The sequence below is a fragment of the Saccostrea echinata genome, unplaced genomic scaffold, assembly GCF_033153115.1.
Source record: "Saccostrea echinata isolate AGI-Se365-2 ecotype Australia unplaced genomic scaffold, CSIRO_AGI_Sech_v1 ptg000049l, whole genome shotgun sequence".
NCBI classification, from domain to species: domain Eukaryota; kingdom Metazoa; phylum Mollusca; class Bivalvia; order Ostreida; family Ostreidae; genus Saccostrea; species Saccostrea echinata.
In genome coordinates, this window is record NW_026889798.1 from 1,622,259 (window position 1) to 1,643,646 (window position 21,388).

At 33.9% G+C, this 21,388-nt stretch overlaps 1 protein-coding gene across 1 annotated transcript in view; it reads right to left on the minus strand.

The window, feature by feature from the left end:
• The window catches only part of LOC133203253 (probable serine/threonine-protein kinase pats1), a 111,516-nt gene extending 94,148 nt beyond the window's left edge, over positions 1 to 17,368 (minus strand). The window contains exons 1-3 of the mRNA XM_061339072.1: positions 17,128 to 17,368; positions 16,601 to 16,840; positions 4,146 to 4,640 (exon numbers count right to left, since the gene is read on the minus strand). Coding sequence (XP_061195056.1) covers positions 4,146 to 4,640; positions 16,601 to 16,840; positions 17,128 to 17,368 — 976 coding nt within the window. The remainder of the gene's footprint in view (positions 1 to 4,145; positions 4,641 to 16,600; positions 16,841 to 17,127) is intronic.
• Positions 17,369 to 21,388: the final 4,020 nt, after the last annotated feature.

A 21,388-nucleotide genomic window follows, 5' to 3' on the forward strand; every position in this document is an offset into this window, starting at 1 on the left:
ATGTGATTTGGGCAAACAAGCTGTTTCACTCCCAGGCATTTGGGTGCTGGATTCCCCCCACCCCCCTTTCCATTTTTTTTCTTTTTGAATATGGGGTCGACACACCTTTTTCCTATTTTTATACTTTAATATGCACTGTAGCAACCGCTAATGATATAACGCCGCTTAATGATACACAGATCATTAAGCGTTGCACTTTGAACGCTTAATGCCATAAATTATTGCATTAATGGTTAATCTTTTCAACCCCTAATGCTAAATCGCCGCTTAATGATAGAATTATATCATTAAGCGTCACAAACGCAGAGCAGCCTTAACGCTTAATGAAACGAGCAAATATCAACATGATCGACAGCTAATGATACAATCTAATGTATCATTAAGCGTTGCAATTGCACCCTTAATGATAAAAAATCTCACCAACCCCCATCCTCAAACCGGGAACTGGACATCATATGCATTTTAATTTGTAAGAATATGTGATATATTTTTTTACAGGGGGTGGGGGGTGGGGGTGGGGGGGGATGTCTATCATATTTCATTTCTGAAAGATCTTTGATGGTGAGATATTTTAATCACTACAACATTTTCAAGAACAAGGAAAATTAGAAAGGAATTACAGTAATATTGTGATTTGTGTTTAAACATCCTTCCGCGAATTACTTAAAAAAGAGATACTATGCAAACACAAATTTAATACAACTCTTTTCATTAAACAGTTTAGTCATTTTCCATTTTTATTGAACGCAAAGTATTAACATCAACATAATTTGCCTCATCAAACGAAAGGACAATATCTTTTAGAAGACTGGAGATAGTAAAGGATGTTCATCAGAAGCGGAGTTGTTCGGAAAAATTTATAAGCAGGAATTGCTATCCGTCAAAAAGTATTAAAATACGTAGACCATAGGCATACATTTCGAACAGAAATGAGAAAAAATGATTTAATAAAAAAAATGATGTAATGTAGTTTACAAGACCCTGCATATTTTTTTGAAATACTTTATGGAAATGAACAAGTAATCAGAGAGACTAAGGGACATGTTATAGTTAGCGAATAGTGGCAAACAGCCACGTTGTACAGCCAAGTCTCTTTTTGTGTACTAAATTGTAGCATAAGGCAAGTAAGAAACACACATCTATGTATATTGAATATCATACACACTAGGAAAGTGTCCATTGTATTTGTATATTTGGCATTCGATCATTATCATTAGTAGTATAAGGAGCCTGGATAGGCGGGTATTGTTGGGTCTGGGTGGGGAGATAGGCGGGTATTGTTGGGTCTGGGTGGGGAGATAGGCGGGTGTTGTTGGGTCTGGGTGGGGAGATAAGCTGGTTTTTTTGGGTCTGGTTCAACTGGATAGGTGGGTCAACTGAGTACACTTTTAACCCCTTGGGGGATAGGCGGGTCAACTGAGTGCATTTGATAGGATGTGGGTGGGTTAACCCTCTCTTTTGGTTAAGGCAAGATCTACGTTTGTACTACGTCTTCGCAGCGATTCAAATCCTCTGATTATACCTTATTCCTTTAAAAAGAATAAACTGTAAGTAGGTATTCGATATTAATAAAAAAAAAAAAAACATTGATCACGAATTCAAGGTAAATAACACAAACTTTTTTTTAAAGAAAGCAACAACTTATCTATTAGATTTATGTATATATAGATATACTGAAAATTGATTGCAAGAGTAAGTGTCGATATCTTAATTTGTAATACTGAGTAATTACATCATAAAATGTCAGCAAAAAATCTATAGACTATATAGAAAGTGACATACAGTCACTTATTTGCCCCCCCCCCCCCAAAAAAAAAAAAAATCCTACTATTTTCTTTAATTTTATGAGTTTATTTTTAAAACTATTTCTATTCAAAAATCATTTACATAATATATGTCAATCCATGCATCAAATTTGTATCATTAAACATATTTTGTCAAATGAATCTCTTCCTTCAGAAGAAACTAGATTTTTATACATGAAAATTCCAAATCAAGTAATTCAACAATAGTAATCTGAAACAGCTTTCTCAAAAGTCAACCTATGATATATTCGAACTTTTTTTTTACTGAAATTTTATATTTTAGAATTGGTAGTTGGTACAGCTTAAATCATTAATGCTTTATTCAAGTCAAGTTGAATATCATTTTGATTTCTCTTTATTTTTTTCGATCTCTCTCTTTAGCATTCTCTGTACGGCTGTCTGTCAGCTATCTGTCTGTTTTTCTCCAATTTAGATATTCGGAGCTTTACGAAGTTCTCTAGACTAGATAAACTCCAATAACTACTATTTTTATATGATTGAATATTAGTACTTCCTATCTCTCTGATTGGCTGAAATCCAACAATGAAGACAAAATACTACGTTATATTCACCTGCACATAACCTTCCAAGTGAATAGAAGGATCTATTTTTCGCTAAATTGGTCTAAAAATAGATTGGGAAATTCAAAATTGATATAAATAGTTTTGGAAAGCTATTTCACTTGCTACTGACTTCCACTCAGGTTAACATAACATGTAGGTAATACATGCATATAATTTGGGGAGGGGATGGTTTGGGGATGCAGGGGCTACCCTCCCCCCAAAAAACCCACTTTTTTCTGCACGTAAATTTTTACTTCTAATTTAATAGACTAAAAATATTCATCTGGTCCCCCACAATGGACCTTAATCCCACACCTTACCCCCCCCATCCCCCCCCACCCCGAAAAAAAAGTTAAGAGAATTCTCTTTTCGTTTGGGCTAATTGAAATTTTTTTCAGCTGTCATATTTTCCAGTTAACTCCTCCCCCTTTTATAAATAGATCCTATAGAAGAGCCTGATATTCTTTCTTTCTTTTTTTACATAGCAAGTGAGCAGAATTTTTAAAATTCCAAATTAAAACAACAGGTAATGTTTATTTAACCCTGCTTCTTTCATTGCATTTGGCTATGTAAACAAGTAAGATGGCATGAACTGCTAAATGAGTTTGTATCATTTAATCATTAAATCATTTAATGAAACAATTATTGCTGTTTTTTTTCAGTCAATGCGAAGATTGATTGAGCCACCTTTGGTGTACACAATTCACTTCGCCCTTCGGGCTTGGTGAATATCGAACTCCTCAGGTGGCCTAATCATCGTATTGACCTCAAAACAGCTATAATTGTATAATATTTGGTAGCACAATGGCATAAAAAATAATGTGACAAGTGAAAGTATATGTATGGAAGGTTGATGTGTGTTTCTCTTAAAGAATGGCAGACTTTTTTTTTCAAAATATATAACATTAAAAGGTGCGATTGCAACTGTTAATGTTACATTAGATTGTATCATTAGCGGTCGATCATATAGATATTTCCTTGTTTTATTAAGCGTTAAGGCTGCTCTGAGTTCGTGACGCTTAATTATGTAATTCTATCATTAGGCGGAGATTTGGCATTAACGGTTGAAAAGGTCAATCATTAATGCAATAATTTATGGCATTAAGCGTTAAAAGTGGAACGCTTAATGATATGTGTATCATTAAGCGGCGTTGTATCATTTGCGGTTGCTACAATGCACTACCTCATATCGATAATGTAACTCTCTTGTATCAATAAATCAGTCGAAAATGAAATGTTTAAAAACAACCTATTGAGACAAAAGGGTTACATTATCGATATCAGGTACTGCATATCAGAGTACAAAAAATAGGAAAAAGGGGGTGTCGATCCCAGATTTTAAAAAGAAAAAATGTGGAAAGTGGGGTCCAGCTCCCAAGTGCTTGTGGTTTAATTTAACAAATATTAGTTCTCAAGTAAGAGAGGCACCTATCTTAGGAAGAAAAACGTTTCTTTGATTTATTTATCCGTCAAGCAAGAATATGTAACATTTTTAGAATTAAATATAAAATGAATGTTGTAAAATAATAAGATGATAGGAAATGCTTTCATGCATGGATTAAAAAGCAAGGATCACGGATTATCTAGCGCATTCATTTCATTTTTTTCTCATCATGAAATAGATTATATCACTGTATTTTTATTTTTTACTGTAATAATTGGTATTTGATACAGTACAACCTGATTTCTAAATTATGTTTAATACATTTAAGCATTTTGCATTTTTTTTAATCAATCAATAATGAATATTAATGGTAGAGATATGACAAATACTCACAACGTTTACTGATCCTGACTTGAATCCACCTGTCAGACATGGTACAGTGTGTGATGATGTTCAGCTGTAGTTTGTCTATGAAGAGGTCGTACATCTTCTCCGGTCTGTCCGGTACATACAGACATCTCTCTCCCTCACTCCTCTTATACTCCCATGATCTGCAGTATTCTGATATCACGTCAAGTGACGCCGTGATCAGGAAAAACTCCAGATCACTGTCCTCCACCAGACACTCCGTGACAAAGGCGTACATGACGTCATGTCGTATATCATTTGATACAAAGGATACCTCACCATTCTGTGTTTCCTTCACCACATGCTGAAGATGTTTAACATCAACATCATTAGACGGAAAAAGCTTTTGAAAATACTTTTCTCGTATCTTTATCATTATTGACTTGAACGCCTCTCCATTTACAATGCCAGTGTACTTGTCACACAACAGTAAACTGTAAAGAAGACTTCTGACCTCTTCTGAATATTTATGATATGTACCTAAAATGAATGAAATCAAAAAGTTAAAGAGTTATGTAATGGAATAAAGGACCCGTGTATTTAAGATATAAATTCTACAAGGTTTTTTATAAAAAAAAAATGTTTTTAATGAAATAAAACATTGACTATAAATTACTTTGTTCGTCCGGGAATGAATAAAAAATGCACTCTTCATGAAAACCCTGCTGTTTTGCATGTACATACTCATATTTAGTTCCCTACCAGTGAAACCAGAGGGGACTATAGGTTTCCTCTGCGTCTGTCCGTCTGTCGGTCTGTCTGTCCGTCAGTCTGTCCCAGTTGGTTTTCCGCACTGTTTTTCTTTATGTTTTTGAGAATTGATTTGAAACTTGCTGGTTACCTTTATAGTGAGAAATTTCAGATCAAGTTTGAATTTTGTCATGTTTGACCAACAGTCGCTAGAGTAAATCTGTTTGAAACATTCCTCTTTTTTATAATCGGGTTCACGATCGGGTTTGTGCAGCACTAAATTAATATTCCAAACGAGGTTGTCATGTTAAAGATTATTCATTTGAAACTTGCTGGGTAGCTTTATAGTGACAAACTATAGATCATATTTGAATTTTGTCACGTTTGACCAACAGTGCTAGAGTAAATCAGTTTTAAACATTCCTTTTTAATAGTTGGGTTCAAGATCGGGTTCGTGCTTCACTAAATTAATGCTCCGTGTAAAAACGAGGTTTTCAGGTTGCAGATTTGACAAATGAAAAGACGTTAAGTAACATTGTGCATTGTTTTCAGCAATTTCTACCAGCGAATACTTAATATACTTGGCGAAAAAACACCAGATGCAAAAAAAGGGAAATATTTTCCAATTTGAATTGTTTTTTTTTTTTTATCGACAGTCGCATTATTCTAGCTTCAGCAATATAGCCCCCCCCCCCTCTTTTTTTGGAAGGGGGGGGATCTCCGTGATGGCGCAAGTGTGGAAGTGATTCACTCCCGCACAGTTTTCGACTCAAATCATCAGTAAATGGCTAGCCTATTTTATTGACACTTTACCTGAACTCCAAAAATATAGTTATGCAAGACATAAATCGGTCCAAAAATATACAGAACAATCAATACATTGGTTATTTTTTGTGTATGTCAACATCACAACTTGAATAATCCGCCATGTTTACTGACCCTGATCGATTTTATTTTGGGACAGCCAATGAGAATTCGGGATCAACGGACCGGATTTATTTAGAAATTCCCTCATTTTAAGCATAAATATCGCTGTTTACGAAAAAAAATATCACATGAAGTGGTTTTATTGATCGATGTTTAGTGATACCATACAGTGCAAACATTTATCTTGTTAGAAATAAGTTGAATGTTAAAACAATTTATTTTGCCTGCATTCGACCGTATTTAAAAAAAATATATATTTACACCATTACGGAGATGCTTTGGAATTGTAGCCCTCTCAAGAAAATATCAGATTAAAAAAAATCGGAGATGGCTACGTTATTGCATTAGTGTTATTCATACATAATGTGATTTTATTGTCAAAGGGTTCGAAAAAACCCTAATCCATCGTGCGTTCACTGTTACAGAAAGTAGTTTATTTTCTATTCTACAGTTTTCAACAGATATTTTCAATGGTATCTGGTCAATTCATACCTTGTTCAATTCGGACATTTATATAAGTGCCCCACAACTATAATTGTAATATTTCTTCAACAATTCAAAAGAATTTATAAAATTGTTTTTTTTAATCATGTGAGATAAGCTGATCAAAGCATGCACGAATGTCTAATGGCAGTCAAACACGTCTTTATAAGGCAGACTTCACTCCAAGACATTTCATTCATTCATAATAATCGAAATGTTCACATTTTGGGGTTTCTGTTTTCATGTAGGGTCTTATAAAATTACATCCTAAAAATAAAGGTGATACCGGTAGGGACATGTATTGCTTATGCGATACTCTCAGAATTGTAGCAAACCAGAGAAAATGCACATGAAATTTACATGCATTGAAATATACCGGTTGGAAATGTATGTAATTTTACAGAAACCCATATCCAAAAGTACCCCTTGCAGGTATAACTTTCTTAAAAGCTTTTTAAAAACGTACAACACAGTGAGGGAGATAACTCTTGCGATTTCAATTGAACGTTTCACTTGACGTTTAATTTGACTTTAATTATAAAGCGTCAAAATGACAAGCGATACGATCTCGATGTATTTAAAGGAAATTGTAACAAAGGCTTTGATTGTTTAATGAAAATATAATTCTATCATTGATCATTAGCGCATTTTCAGTAAACCTCTTCCCCTCCATAAAAAGAAAAAAGACAGATTATTCCTTAAATTTCTTAAATTTAAATTTAGTTTGTAACACGATAGCGGTGTTTTTCTTTGAAGTTTGCTGTTCTGTATTAGCAATACAGAACGGGAATGCAGTGGGCGGAGCTACTTTCCGTTCTATATTAGCCCTGTATACTGTCTTGTATTAGCCAACTGTTCTGTATCTAAAATACAGCACGGTCTAAAAATAAATATGATTCAATTTATCAAAAGCACGTACAAATAGTAAATGCTGATTTTTTTTCCTATTATAAATTTTGGAGAAATATTTCCTTAGGAAAGTAAAATGTCAGAATTTCTCAACCACTTTGTATTATTTAGAGAACGAGACAGGTACTGTATCGTAGATACAAATTGGGGGTGGACGAGTGCGTAGCACGAGTCTCCACCCCAAATTTGTATCTACGATACAGGACCTGTCGAGTTCTCTAAATGATTTGTGACACGATCAATCAAAAAAATGCACCGCCCACTTCATACCTGTGCAGCATCCAAACTTCCGCCAGAGTTCGTTTGTTCTTTCTGTAGAAGAGGCCTCGACGGGGAGTATACATCCGCAGTATATATATATTTTCACGGACACAGATTTAGTCAGATTAATTTTGACAACGGGTTAGACGAATCGTCGGTAACCCACGGGTGATTCACATCGATTCTTTCTATCATCACCCGGTTTGAGGTAGCTTGTGGATTCAAAACCGTGGTTTGCGACGATGGGGTAGACGTAACAGACTCGAAGTCAGTCTTAATTGATAAGGTGGACGATTTAACCTTGTTGTAAATTATGGAGATTGATCCGAATTTATTTTAGGGGTCTTAAAATCTCAGTTAACTATAGATACACAGACAGTGTTTCGATGGACTTTGATGTTACGGATTTTTATTTTCTTATTGAAATGCGACATTAAAAACGAAGTGAAAGAGATGTGTGGCAGTCGTCAGCGATAATGATTTAAGATGAAATTTAAAAAAAAAAAGATCCTGAAAAATACACTTGATTGAGTTTACACGAGAAGAGTGGAAAATTGGGGGGGGGGGGGAGTGCGAATTTCACGTAATGTATGCTGCATCCGCGAACCCATTGGCTTTACTATTTTGAAGGGGACACAAAAAAGCAGGGAAAGCAAACAGGTTTTCGGGAATTTCTCCAACATAGGATGTTTTCCATAATTGCGACTTTTCTTTTTCGTTTGGATCAAAATAACGTGTAGATTCTGTGCCGAATATTTTTTTTAAAAGTGATAGTGAAATTTTGACATTTTACATTCCTAAGGAAATATTTCTTCAAATTTATAATAGGAAAAAAATCAGCATTTACTATTTGTACGTGCTTTTAATAAATTGAATCAGATTTATTTTTAGACCGTGCTGTATTTTAGATACAGAACAGTTGGCTAATACAAGACAGTATACAGAGCTAATACAGAACGGAAAGTAGCTCCGCCCACTGTGTTTCCGTTCTGTATTGCTAATACAGAACAGCAAACTTCAAAGAAAAACACCGCAATCGTGTCACAATAAAGAAATATTCCACACAGAATCTACACGTTCATTTCGATCCGGGCCAAACGAAAAGGAAAATTCGCAATTATGGAAAACATCCTATATTAGATAAATTCCTGAAAACCTGTTTGCTTTCCCTGCTTTTTGTGTCCCCTTCAAAATAGTAAAGCCAATGGGTTCACGGATGCAGCATACATTAGGTGAAATTCGCACTCCCCCTCCCCCCATTTTCCACTTGTCTCGTGCAAACGCAATCAAGTCCATTTTTCAGGTTTTTTTTTTTTTTTAATTTCATCTTAAATCCTTATCGATGACCACTGCCGCACATCTCTTTCACTTCGTTTTAAATGTCGCATTTCAATAAGAAAATAAAAATCCGTAACATCAAAGTCCATCGCAAAACTGTCTGTATCGCCTGTTTGTGTACATGTATATATCTAGTTAAAATGAGATTTTAAGACCCCTGAAATAAATTAGGATCAATTTCCATCTACAACAAGATTAAATCGTCCACTTTATCAATTAGGACTGACTTCAAGTCTATAACGTCTACCCCGTTGTCAAAACTAATCTGCCTAAATCTTACGTTGTCCGTGGAAATATATATACTGCGGATGTATAGTCCCCGTCGAGGCCTCACAAACGAACTCTGGCGGAAGTTTGGATGCTGCACAGCTATAAAGTGGGCGGTGCTTTTTTTTAATTGATCGTGTCACAAATCATTTAGAGAACTCGACAGGTTCTGTATCGTAGATACAAATTTGGGGGGGGGGGGGTTGGTTGGAGACTCGTGCTACGCACTCTTCCACCCCCAAATTTGTATCTCCGATACAGCATCTGTCTCGTTCTCTAAATAATACTTTTTTTTAATTGTAATTGTAATAATACGAAGCATTTATAAAATATACAAAACTGGCGAAAATTTAACGACAGAAAATGTTTGGGGTTGTGTGTAGTACATCCTTAAGAATAAAAAATGTCCATTGTAATTGTCTCTATAATAATTTACTGAGTTTATCAAATATGAAAATCTGTTCGTTCCTTTTCCCAAAACGATTGCATTATAAAGCAGGCAGACAATTGTGTAGTGGAATTCCAGATAAGTCTTCAATTTTAATTAACTGTGGAAATAAATTTGCTTATTTATATACATAAATACTTGTAAAGCTTGATTGTCAATCCCCCTCCCCTTTCCCCGATGAAATACAAAGATACAAACGTCAAGAAAATTTCAGTCTAAGAACCCATTTTATCGTAAGAATGTTGTAAAAGTTTTGCTATCAAAATTAATGAAATTAGGTGAAATCTTATTACTTGGTCGCAGATTAGTCCTCCTTGACAGAGTTACGTCCTTGTCAGATCAGAAATTATGTCACGTGAAAATCTGCTTGATTATTTTTTTTTGTATTTTAATAAAACTAATTTTTTTTAGGGACAGAAGAAAATGATTATCGAAGCTTGATTTAAATCCTGAAATGGACATAAAGCCTTACCAAGTTTCGAAGTTTTTTTTTTTTTTTTTTTTTTTTTTTTTTGTTTAGCATCAGCGGGCGACTTGGGTTTTAACACCCCAGATCAAAACAGAAGTCCTGAAATCGAATCTTTGAATTTTTGATAGAAGCCTTTGAATTTTATCAATTCTTTTTTAATTCTTGTCTGCAATCTGTCACAGAAGAAATATAGGAAGCATTTAATATCTTGCTTTTTCTAAGGTATAAATCTCTCTATGAGAAAAATAAAATAAAATCCTTTGAGTAACGTCATTTTTCTGACTACATGTTTATAGTCTGTGTATTAATTGTTTGCTTGTGTGGATTTAGTGAAAAGGTAGGTAAGATTTTGAAAGATGATTTGACGCTAAACAGAGAAAAAACTTGGAAAACGTGATATAAATAACTTTTTTTGGTGGGTGTTAGTATATAATAATATAATTTTCCTTTTATAAGTGCAATTATTGAAAGATCTTAAAGATGACTTTTGAAGAATTTGATTTAGCCTTCTGTATTCCGACCATAGGAATCCATAGGAATCAATTGATTCAATTGATCCAAAGTACTGCAAAAATTAATATCCAATACGCAAACTTCCATAATGGTTTCTGCCATTTAACAGTCATTAAATCTTAAAACGACTTGACACGTGGACAGGGACATCGAATATTGTCATTGTTAATTTGCATAGGAAAACATAATTAATTATAAATTTTCATACAACATACACCGGTACCAAACACCTCGTGGAAACACAACTCGTCAAATGCAACAAATCCTCGAAAGTCAACTCTTGCTGATGGGACAAGTCAAAGAAAGACAACTCGTGGATGACATCGATATGGATTGAAAATTAAAATAAAAAAAACGTTTAATATTTTTCAAATAATTTGTTGTAGTTTGTCATGTTATTTTTCATACGCAGTCAAGTCAAGGCCGAGAAAGGCATTGGTTTCATCTTTATTCCGACTCAAAGAATAAAAACAAATCAGCATATAACTTGATTGCCCTAGCAAAATAGAAATTTCTTAAAATTGATTGACTAATGTTTTAGGCCGAATCGGCACTATTTCAGTCATATATCGGCAGTAAAAAGGAACATCATGTGGCCAGTTGAAAAAAAAAATATTTTTCTTATTTTTTTAATAAATCCTTTGTATTTTTTCATATTTTGTCATATTTTTGCAGTACTCGAGCTCCATAAAAAACAAGAAAATTTCGTTAATTTTGGTATTTTGAAATGCCCCCTCTGGAAACCAGAAGGTAAAATTCTGTTTTTCTTACATACACTGTATATTGTATAGAATAGTATTACTCGTCACGTATAATTTGAGCAAAAGGTCTATTTTAGTATTTGTATAATTTGCTTTGAAGTGCGAAAAATTGGCACTTTCCCATATTAACTAATAGTAAATGTACCTGTATTTTGAGACGGTCCTTAAAAATACCTAGATTTTCCCTGCACTGCATGTACACTGAAGTCAATGTATGTTACATATGGTATAAAATTAAAGAGTTTTTCCATTATACCCCAGTTTTTGTAGTAATTGTTTTGCTTTGCATGTCAGACTATTTTACCCTGTAAAAATTCAAGAATTAGGAATTGTATATAAATGAAATGAATGAGAGATCATTTTTCTTTTCCAGAGGGCGTGCAAAATTTCTTTTCCTCGGTCAAAATCGGGGCAAAATATCCTTCCCCCTTGCCTTCCTTAAAAAAAAAACTACACCATAATCCCTGAAAATCAAATGTCATAGATTTTCTCTTGTCAGAATTTACTTGATTTCCTGCTATCGTATCTTATACATTACTTTACTTCCTAATAGGTACGCAAGACATTAGAAATGAATTGAATAAGATGATAAAGAGTCCCTTTGTTGATTAAACCTTAAAAGGTTCCATACCTCTCCGATGTAATTGTGAAAATTCATAATATACTTGAACTTATATTAGTAAAACTTGTCTGTTATTTATCACTTGTGTTCGATCGCACATTGAGTCGTTGTCAATCACCAAAACGTTTGGCATGATTGTGTATAATGGAAATCGTACTTTCTTTTGGATGAACACCTTTGAAATGGAATATATGAACTTGCAATTAAACGTTTATTGGTTTAAAGGTCAAATTAACTTCTTAGATTTACGTTATTCACACACACACAACATACATGAAGAACCTGGGTCCAAGCAGATTTTTTTTTAAATTGTCTTCTTTCATAAATAATTCAGTAAGTACACATTCACAATGCAATCAATATGGGAATTAAAACAAGAGGCCAAAGGGCCTTAACGGTCACATGTGTATAATGCAACATTGTAAAGGTTCTAAAGAAGTATATAACTGGAGGTACTGTGAGCAAGAATACAAATACCCCGGTTCACTGCGCGTTCTTTCGGGGTCAGCTCTGGGTCCGCTAAAGCGAACCCGGCGTTCTCTTTCACTTAAGCGTGAAGCAGACCCCGTTTTATCCCCCCGCCTGTAAGCCCCGCCCTTTATATAATCCAAATATACAGTACAGTAGTTGAAAGTGTTCTTTCTAGCTCAGTTCCGATAGGAAGCATGTATACCTGTAACTGAAAATTTAACCCTAGATGTATTTTTTGCATCTATTAGAATTATCATTAAGCGTGAATGGATTCGGCAAGATAAAAATTTTGAAAGGACATTTTTTTTGTTTGTTTTTTCTGTACTTTACGTAAATATTTTTAATTACTGAGTAAAGAAGTCTTGTTAAAATAATTGCGGGTCGGGGACAGTGATGTTTACATTTAGGAATGTTTTATATACGTATTTCATTAAATGACTATAGATTGATGACAGGAACAAAAAAGTCGGGTATATTTACAAACAAACAAAAAAAAAAAAAAAAAAAAAAAAAAAAAAAAAATGATACACTAATATCTTTTTTTCGTTCTTTTTCAATTACATGTAGTTATTGAATCGATCGTATTATAATTTAAAAAAAAAAAAGCGGCAGCCCAATTGACAAGAAAGAGATTGAAATGATTTGATTATTTGTTTGGTAGAGTTTTCGTTAGGTTTTTTAGGAAAAGGAAAATTAATGAATCTATATGTACATTGTAATAATACGCACTGGATTCTTTTTCATCAACTTTGTGTAAATTGTGCTTTATTTCTATCATATCGTAGCCTAAAAAGAGGTAAAGGTCCCTTTGTCGATCGTCTAACGATTCATGATTTAAATTTATTCATCGTAATTTCAATGCTAGGAACTGATAAAAATGCAATTTATAATAATTGGTCTCGAGACAGACTTTTTACAAAACGATTGATCATTAGCATGCCCCCTCCCTCTCGACAAAAAAGGTTACAGTAAATAGAATAGCAAGGGATATGATCACTGCTTTATTGGCGGCATGAGGTTTTAAAACAATCTTAAATTTATATAATCAAAATATCGTATCCATACCAGGTAATTAAAGGAGTTGGGTGGGGTATGGAAGATGAAAGGGAAGTTATACTTAGGCACATCATAACCAGGATATAGATTAACCAAATGTCGGTTAAAAAAGAAGCAACCTTCACTGCTCTTAACACCCCCAAATTACTCCTCAGTAGGCGGATTATACATGTAGATACATGATGGCCAGAGTTTACATGTACCTATAAAAACAATAAATAAGTTTATAATCTTAAAGCAATTTAGAAAAAAAAAGATGTCAAGGCGAGGAAATTCAGAATTGCAGATTTAAACGACTTACGTATCAATGAACAAAATATGTTGTAGTAATAAAGTTTAGAAAAATATGTTTGAAGAGGCATCCTTGCTCCTCATACTTGTATTCAGTTTGTAAGCTGAATACTCAGGATTATAGAATAAGATTTTTGAAGAACTAGATATCATTGAGATGGTGGCCATCTCAAAGGGCCCCGCTTTAAGCAATGAACATGAAAATTTAAGGTAGCTGAAAAGGGTTTATTTTGAAGAGGAACATTTGTGTACTATTAAGGGATGTGAGTCAAAAGGGCTTCTATGTTATCCTTGTTATAATAAAAACTGGCACGAAAATCACAAGTGCTCCATACCCTCTATCAAAAAACGGCACAAAAATCATGAATGCTGCATATCCTCTATGAAAATTGTTGCATATTCTCTATCAGAAATATGGAAGGAAAATCACAAATGTTCCGTACCCTAAGTCAATTGGTAAGGTTTGAGGCTGACTGGACTTAAGGGAATGAAATTATGCACTGAACAAAGATTTTAAACAGAGAGGCTATTTTTGACCCTTCACCTAAAAACTTTGTTCAAGGTCACTGCACATCCATTGACCGGTTGCACTCTGTGAGTGAAGTATGAGCCACATTGGACCAAGAGGAGAGAAGATATGCTCTGGACAAGAATTTTTCATATAATTCTGCTATGACCTTGACCTTAGACCTAGAAACATGGTTCAAGGTCACTGCACACCCTTTTCCCAAAGACACTCTGTGGGTGAAGTATAAGCCAGATTGGACCAAGGAGAGAGAAGATGCTCCGGACAAGAGAGACGGACAGACGGACGGACGGACGGACGGACTGACAGATTGATCACGCAGAGCAGGGCCCTAATAACGCAATTTCACTATATAATCAACAGACCCCCCCCCCCCCCCCAAACAAATACCAGAACCCCAGACTTTGTGGCCATAAATTTTACAATTTTAGAAGAGGCATTCCTGCTCATCATAATCATGCATTTTTTAAATCTGCATGTTATATATACATAGGGAGAGAAGATGTTAAAAGGATGTTTGCATATCTGCATATCTACTATATTATCATTAGAGCCCCACCCTAACTCCAGAACCCCTTGTCTTGACCCTGAAATAAATTTCATAATTTTTTTGTACATGTAAAGGGCTCAATGCTTATTACAATCATGCAAACAGTTTGACTGCTAAGTAAAGAATGTTTTTAAAGAAAGAACTAATTTTGATGGTTTTAGTCCCACCCCTTAGGCCCCAGGGGGACAAGGACAATAAAATTCACAACATTTGTACCCTTCAACAACTGATGCTATATGCAAAAATTAGTTGAAATTGGTTCAGAGGTTCAAGAGAAGAAGCTGAAAATGTTTAAAACATACGTTGCTCGATGGAGCGACGGAGAAAAACATATACGAATACGTCTTTTAAGTGACCCAGGTGACCTAAAAACAGCGCCCCCCCTTTTTTTTTCAGTCGTGATATATATATATATATATATATATATATATATATATATATATATATATATATATATATATATATATATATATATATATATATATATTGACTTTGTCAAAATGTAAAGAATTCTCAAATCGCAGTATAACGTTTTATGTTTATAAATTGCTTTTTAAGAAAATAAGATTTAAAAAAATCATAAAACAAGAGGTCCAGGGGCCACATCGCTCACCTGAGCACTGTGGCTAGGAAAAAAGGAAATATTAGTTTAGTATTGAAAAGCTTAAATGCATAAGTGGTCCCAACCTACCCCTGAAAGGGAGTGGGGAAGGGGGGTATGATTAGAACAAAATTAAATCTTCACTAACCATGGATGCTTACATAATTTTTTGACTAACTGACTTTTTTCTCTACAATTTTGAACTTTCGTTGTGGCCCCACCCTACCCCTTGAGGTCATGATTTAAACAAACTTGAATCTACACTTTCTGAGGATGCTTCCATATAAATATGACAAACCGTGGCTTTGTTGTTCTTGAGAAGATTTTAAAAGATTTTTCCTGTATATTCCTATGTAAAACTTTGATCGTTCATTGTGGCCAACCCTATCCCTGGGGGTCATGATTTGAACAAACTTGAATCTACACCACCTGAGGATGCTTCCACATAAATATCACCAATCATAGCTTTGCTGTTCTTGAGAAGAAGATTTTTCTTATGTACAACTATGTTAAACTTTGATCGTCCATTTTTGCCCCACCCTACCCCTGGGGGTCATGATTTGAACAAACTTGAATCTACACCACCTGAGGATGCTTCCATATAAATATGACCAATCATAGCTTTGCTGTTCTTGAGAAGAAGAATTATGAAGATAAGATTTTTCCTATATATTCCTATGTAAGACTTTGATCGTCCATTGTGGCCCCACCCTACAACCGGGGGTCATGATTTGAACAAATTTGAATCTACACTACCTGACAATAATTCCACGTGAGTTTAATCTTTTCTTGCCCATTGGTTCTTGAGAAGAAGATTTTTCAATAATGCCATTAATTTTTTGCTATTTCGTAATTATCTCCCCTTGGAGGAGGGCGTGGCCCTTCATTTGAACAAACTTGAATCCCCTTTATCCAAGGATACTTTGTGCAAAGTTTGATTGAAATTGTCCCAGTAGTTCTGGAGAAGAAGATGAAAATGTGAAAAGTTTACGACAACAACGACGAAGACGATGACAGACAACGGACAAATTTCGATCAGTTAAGCTCACTTGAGCCTTCGGCTCAGATGAGCTAAAAATGACAGGTTATATCTTTTGGGTTAATTGGATACTCCTTCGGAAGAAAATGCGACTATCCCGTTACCAAAAATAATGTCCAATTGCCATCCTTTTATATACCCGTTGCTAGTTCTCTCTCTTAATTCAGTCCTAGGTGTTCCTGATGTCTTATTCATTAATAACACCTATCCACACTTACTTGGTTTTCTGTAAGCTTTGTTGTCGATGATGTAGATGTCATTGTGTGGATGGAGGCCTATACAGGATCTCACGATGTCAGGTCTCGCCCAATCCTCGTATGTCCAGAACCACGTCACGTTTTGTACACTGTCCTGTGATCTCCCTCTGTAATGTACAGCCTCCCCTGAATCTTTTAGGATTTCTATAAACTGCTCTCGCTCACTTTGACTCCCTCTTATTTTGTTGTCTGGTGTGTTTACTATATATCATGAATATCAAAAACACAGAACATGAAAAAAGATATTCCAGAGCACTTATTATATCTATGCATATCAGAGTTTTCCATTCTTTTTTGTAAATACCTATAATAGGTCTTGCTATAAAAAATAAAGCCTTTGTTTGAGTCTGCCACCATTTGAAAACTAAAAGAAGCACATTTTACATGTAAATCGTACATCATTGACACTTAATGAATGCAGAAATTATTCAATAAATTGGGATATACATATGACATAATGATAACTTTTTTTCATTATATAAACTTACAGAATTGAACCAGCTCCTCATAAATCCCTGTGTCCTCCATGGTGACGTGAGTCAGTATATTTATCTGTAGACGGAGTATGAACAATTGCTCACAAAAAGAGTTTTTCCCAATGACACATTTTTCTCCATTTTTTCTGGTATATCCACAAGATCTCAGATACCTAGTGGCTGTATCATAGCTGGTGATGTAGAACGGCAGTGATTCATATCCAACTCGACAGCCCTGTGATATCTTATACATGGTCTCATCCTTAGCGTCATCATTTATATCAATTTTGTCCTGATTTATCCTAAAAAAATCAGGTGACTTCAGTCTGTTCAGAGTCTGCTTTGCCTCCTCACTTGTTGCAGGATTCTTTTTAAAGTACACTTTGTGTCGTATCTTTTTAAGCATGTCCAGGCACTCTGTGTCAGTGAAGTCAGGAGGACCGGAGTCAGAACACAGAAAACAGAATAACACGGACACCTCGTCATCAGTCAGTGTTGTAAATTTGTCTTAAACAAAAAAAAAAAAAAAAATCACACAAATCAAAAAATGAATATAGCTTCTATTGCATAAATATTTACTATCTGTTTGTATGTCCATCTCATAGAGTTAAGACTTAAATGCACCCATTTGTATAGCAATATTAAAGAATTTAAGAGATTATATAAACAATATTTCTAAGAGGTACTAATACATGTACATAATTAGCATCATAGATTAATCTCTGTGCAGAAAATAACGGCAAAGAATTTTTTTTAGACATAAAGCGATTCCTGGTTTAAAGAAAATGCTTCACAAAAAACCTGAATAAATCATAATTACTGAACAATTATAAAATGTTTATTTTTGGTTATGTAAATAACATACTTATATAATTTTTGGTTATCTAAATTACATACTTATATAATTTTTGGTTATCTAAATTACATACTTAAGTCATTGTTAATTAGGAAAAAAAATTATATTAAATTGAATTAAGAAATCTTTAATTTTCATGTGCCCTTTTTAATGTAACCCCTTCCGAAAAAAATAATTATGTCAATACATGTACTTTAATTCAGGAAAATGTGTTATCATTTATTTAAATAATGGAGATAGAAAATATTGGTTTCATTTGGAAGTTTAATGATATTATCATGAATGAATGAAGAAATAAAACAAAAATACAAAACGTCAATGACCTCTGCTTTCTTGTAGTTGTATATATCGTATACAGTATTAAAAACATTGCTCCTGAATGTTTTTTTAAAATATTTTCTTCTCTTTCAAATTTAAGAGCAAATGTGCAGTCCTAGTCAATTATTGATCTTTCATATCGATTTAAAAACAATAATTAAAAACGGAAACATCAATAAAGAAAAACACAACTATTCGGGAAAATATTTAAACATATATTTATAAAGCCTTACCTGATATATCTGTTTTCCACATGTTATAGTCTCCAAGATCGAAGTAGGATTTATCTGTATCCACAAAAACAACAAATTACATTTACATACATCATGATCCCCCCTCTCTCTCTCTCATAATAAATTGAACCCTTTACAGCAATGACAAATTGTTGATACATAGAACCTGTATCTATCTAATGATTAGCCCTTCTGCATGGAGGTCATTTTTTTTAATTTGGTGTATTTAAGATTTTCTTTAATAGATACTGTAAAGAAGAAAAAAAAAACCTTCCTCCCAACCATCCTTAAATAAGACCTTTTTAATGATCAATGCGGAATAATTTCTTCACACTGCAATTCTTAATCACTGTGTCTTTAATTGTGTTCCTTTTCTTTGAATTAAAAAAAGAAAAAGAAAAAAAAATGTTTAGCCGCACCCTCTACATAAATCAACTTTTCTACCCGACAGGAGCGGCCGATCTATTTGTTGTTGTGTTAGAAATTGAACATGGGGAAATGAGACGTTATATCTTCATTGGTTCGGTAAAATAATTTGTTAATGATAACATGCTTAAAAATTATAAGTAAAATATTTTAAAAACTTCTTTGAACTAATTCAATTAATTGTTGTTATTATGTTTCAATTTAATTTTCATTTTCACTAGATAATTATTAATATATGATTATATGAGAAGGGTTTACAATAAATACTCCTCAACATGAGAGTGTGTAATGTATAAATGCAAATCCTTGGGGTTTTTTTTCCGGATGATAATAGCAGTACGTGGTAAAAGTGATGAATAAAAATTGAAAAGTTGGTAAAACTATTAAAAATTGTTTTCAATATGCTACAGCTGCGAATGACGCAAGGGTATTTTTTTTCCCTACTCTTTGCATTTGTTGTGTTATACATTACCGCTCCCTACAGCATAGTCTGCAGAAATCATCACGTGACAAAGAGCCAGGGTATCAGCAAGTGATTCATTTGGAGATCTGAACGTCTTCATGTTGATGACAATATATTTTTATAATTTAATCATATCGGTTTCTCAATTTGATGAACAAATGTGCTGAAATTATTATTTATCTTGCATCTTGTGCCTCCCCATCCTCCCTCTCCCCTCCGTGTTTTTTTTTTTTTTTTTTTTTTTTTTTTTTTTTTTTTGAAGATGGTTTGAAATAAAAATGTTCACTCTTTCAGCTTTGGATATCTTGTGCTTTCCTGGAATGCCTAATTGTGAAGTACTTTTTACAGTGTTTAATTCTATTTGCGCCGATTTGATGCTTTGCGTCAATTTTACTTGTGTGGAGAACATTCATTATCTGCTGATACTTTGTCATTATATGCTGATACTTCAACATTATATGCTGATACTTTAACATTATATGCTGATACTTTGTCATTATATGCTGATACATTGTCATTATTTGCTGATACTTCAACGTTATAAGTTGATACTTCAACATTATATGCTGATACTTTGTCATTTTATGCTGATACTTCAACATTATATGCTGATACTTCAACATTATATGCTGATACTTTGTCATTTTATGCTGATACTTCAACATTATATGCTGATACTTTGACATTATATGCTGATACTTCACCATTATATGCTGATACTTCGATAACATTATATGAAGATACTTCACTATAAAGCACTTTAAAGATAGGTCGGGATCGTCATACCAAATTCTTTGACAGTTAAAAAAATATATATTAGTTTTCTTTTCAATATTGCATAATTTTAGTATATATACAATAAAAAATACATGTACATTTATTAGCAAATTGATGGGACGAAAGGGGGAAGGGGGACGCAAATGTAAGCAGTCTTGAATATACTGTTGGATAAGAGAAGGTAAAATATTATATTAAGAGTGAACTAAACGAAGATAGCTTTGCAAAAGCGCGTGTACTGCGCGAAGCTTCTAAGATATTTTGGAAGATCAGGAACTATTTTTAGCAATGAAACTTGGCTTTTTTTTTTTTTTTTTTTTTTTTTTTTTTTTTAAGTCAATGATGGTACAGGGACATCAAAGCAGAATAGAATAATACAGTCTAGGGGACAAACATTTGATTCGTTCTGGGGAGGAGTGTACATTTTTTTTCGAGTCAGATTACTAGTACATGTATTTATTTTCATGTCACCACCTGAATGATAGATTATTCATTTCCTAGATGACAAGTACAGATTATTTATTTTCACACGCACTAAACAAAAAAGTCCATCTAAACTCGTAAACTCTATTTCTTTGGGGGATGAGGAGTGGGGCTATCACCACCCAAAGTCATCCCAGTGGATTTATTTTTAGCATTTTCAAGGACAGATTATTTATTTTCAACATATGATAGCCCCCTCCCTCCCACAAGTATTTCATGGTCATTCGGGTCTTAGAACCACGCGTCAGCACTTAAGTTCTTGATAGCTCTAGACTTTTATATGTAATTTTCAATTCAGCAGGACGGGGATTGTTTTTCCGGGATTTCATTGATATGACACTGATCTACATAGTTATTTAGGCTACTAGTGACTCTAAACCTCTTCCAGGATCTAGCTTCCATTGTATTTGTTATCTGGACTCACAGGCTCTTAGATCGCTTTATTAAGGTGTTAAAAAAAGTAAAGGTATGGAATTCCTTTCATAGGGTACCCACATTCGCCAATAAAATACTTTTAAATCAAATGATCTAAAACATTACTTTCTATTCATAAATATTCACATATAAACAATCTACGTTACTCAGAAATTCCGTAAACTTCCCGAGATATACTGAAATCATATTCCAAAATTAGCCTTATTTTTTACTTGACATTAGCTTGGGCCTCTGAATAGTTACACTAATTGTAAAGCGGGAACGACGGGTCGACTTCTTCCC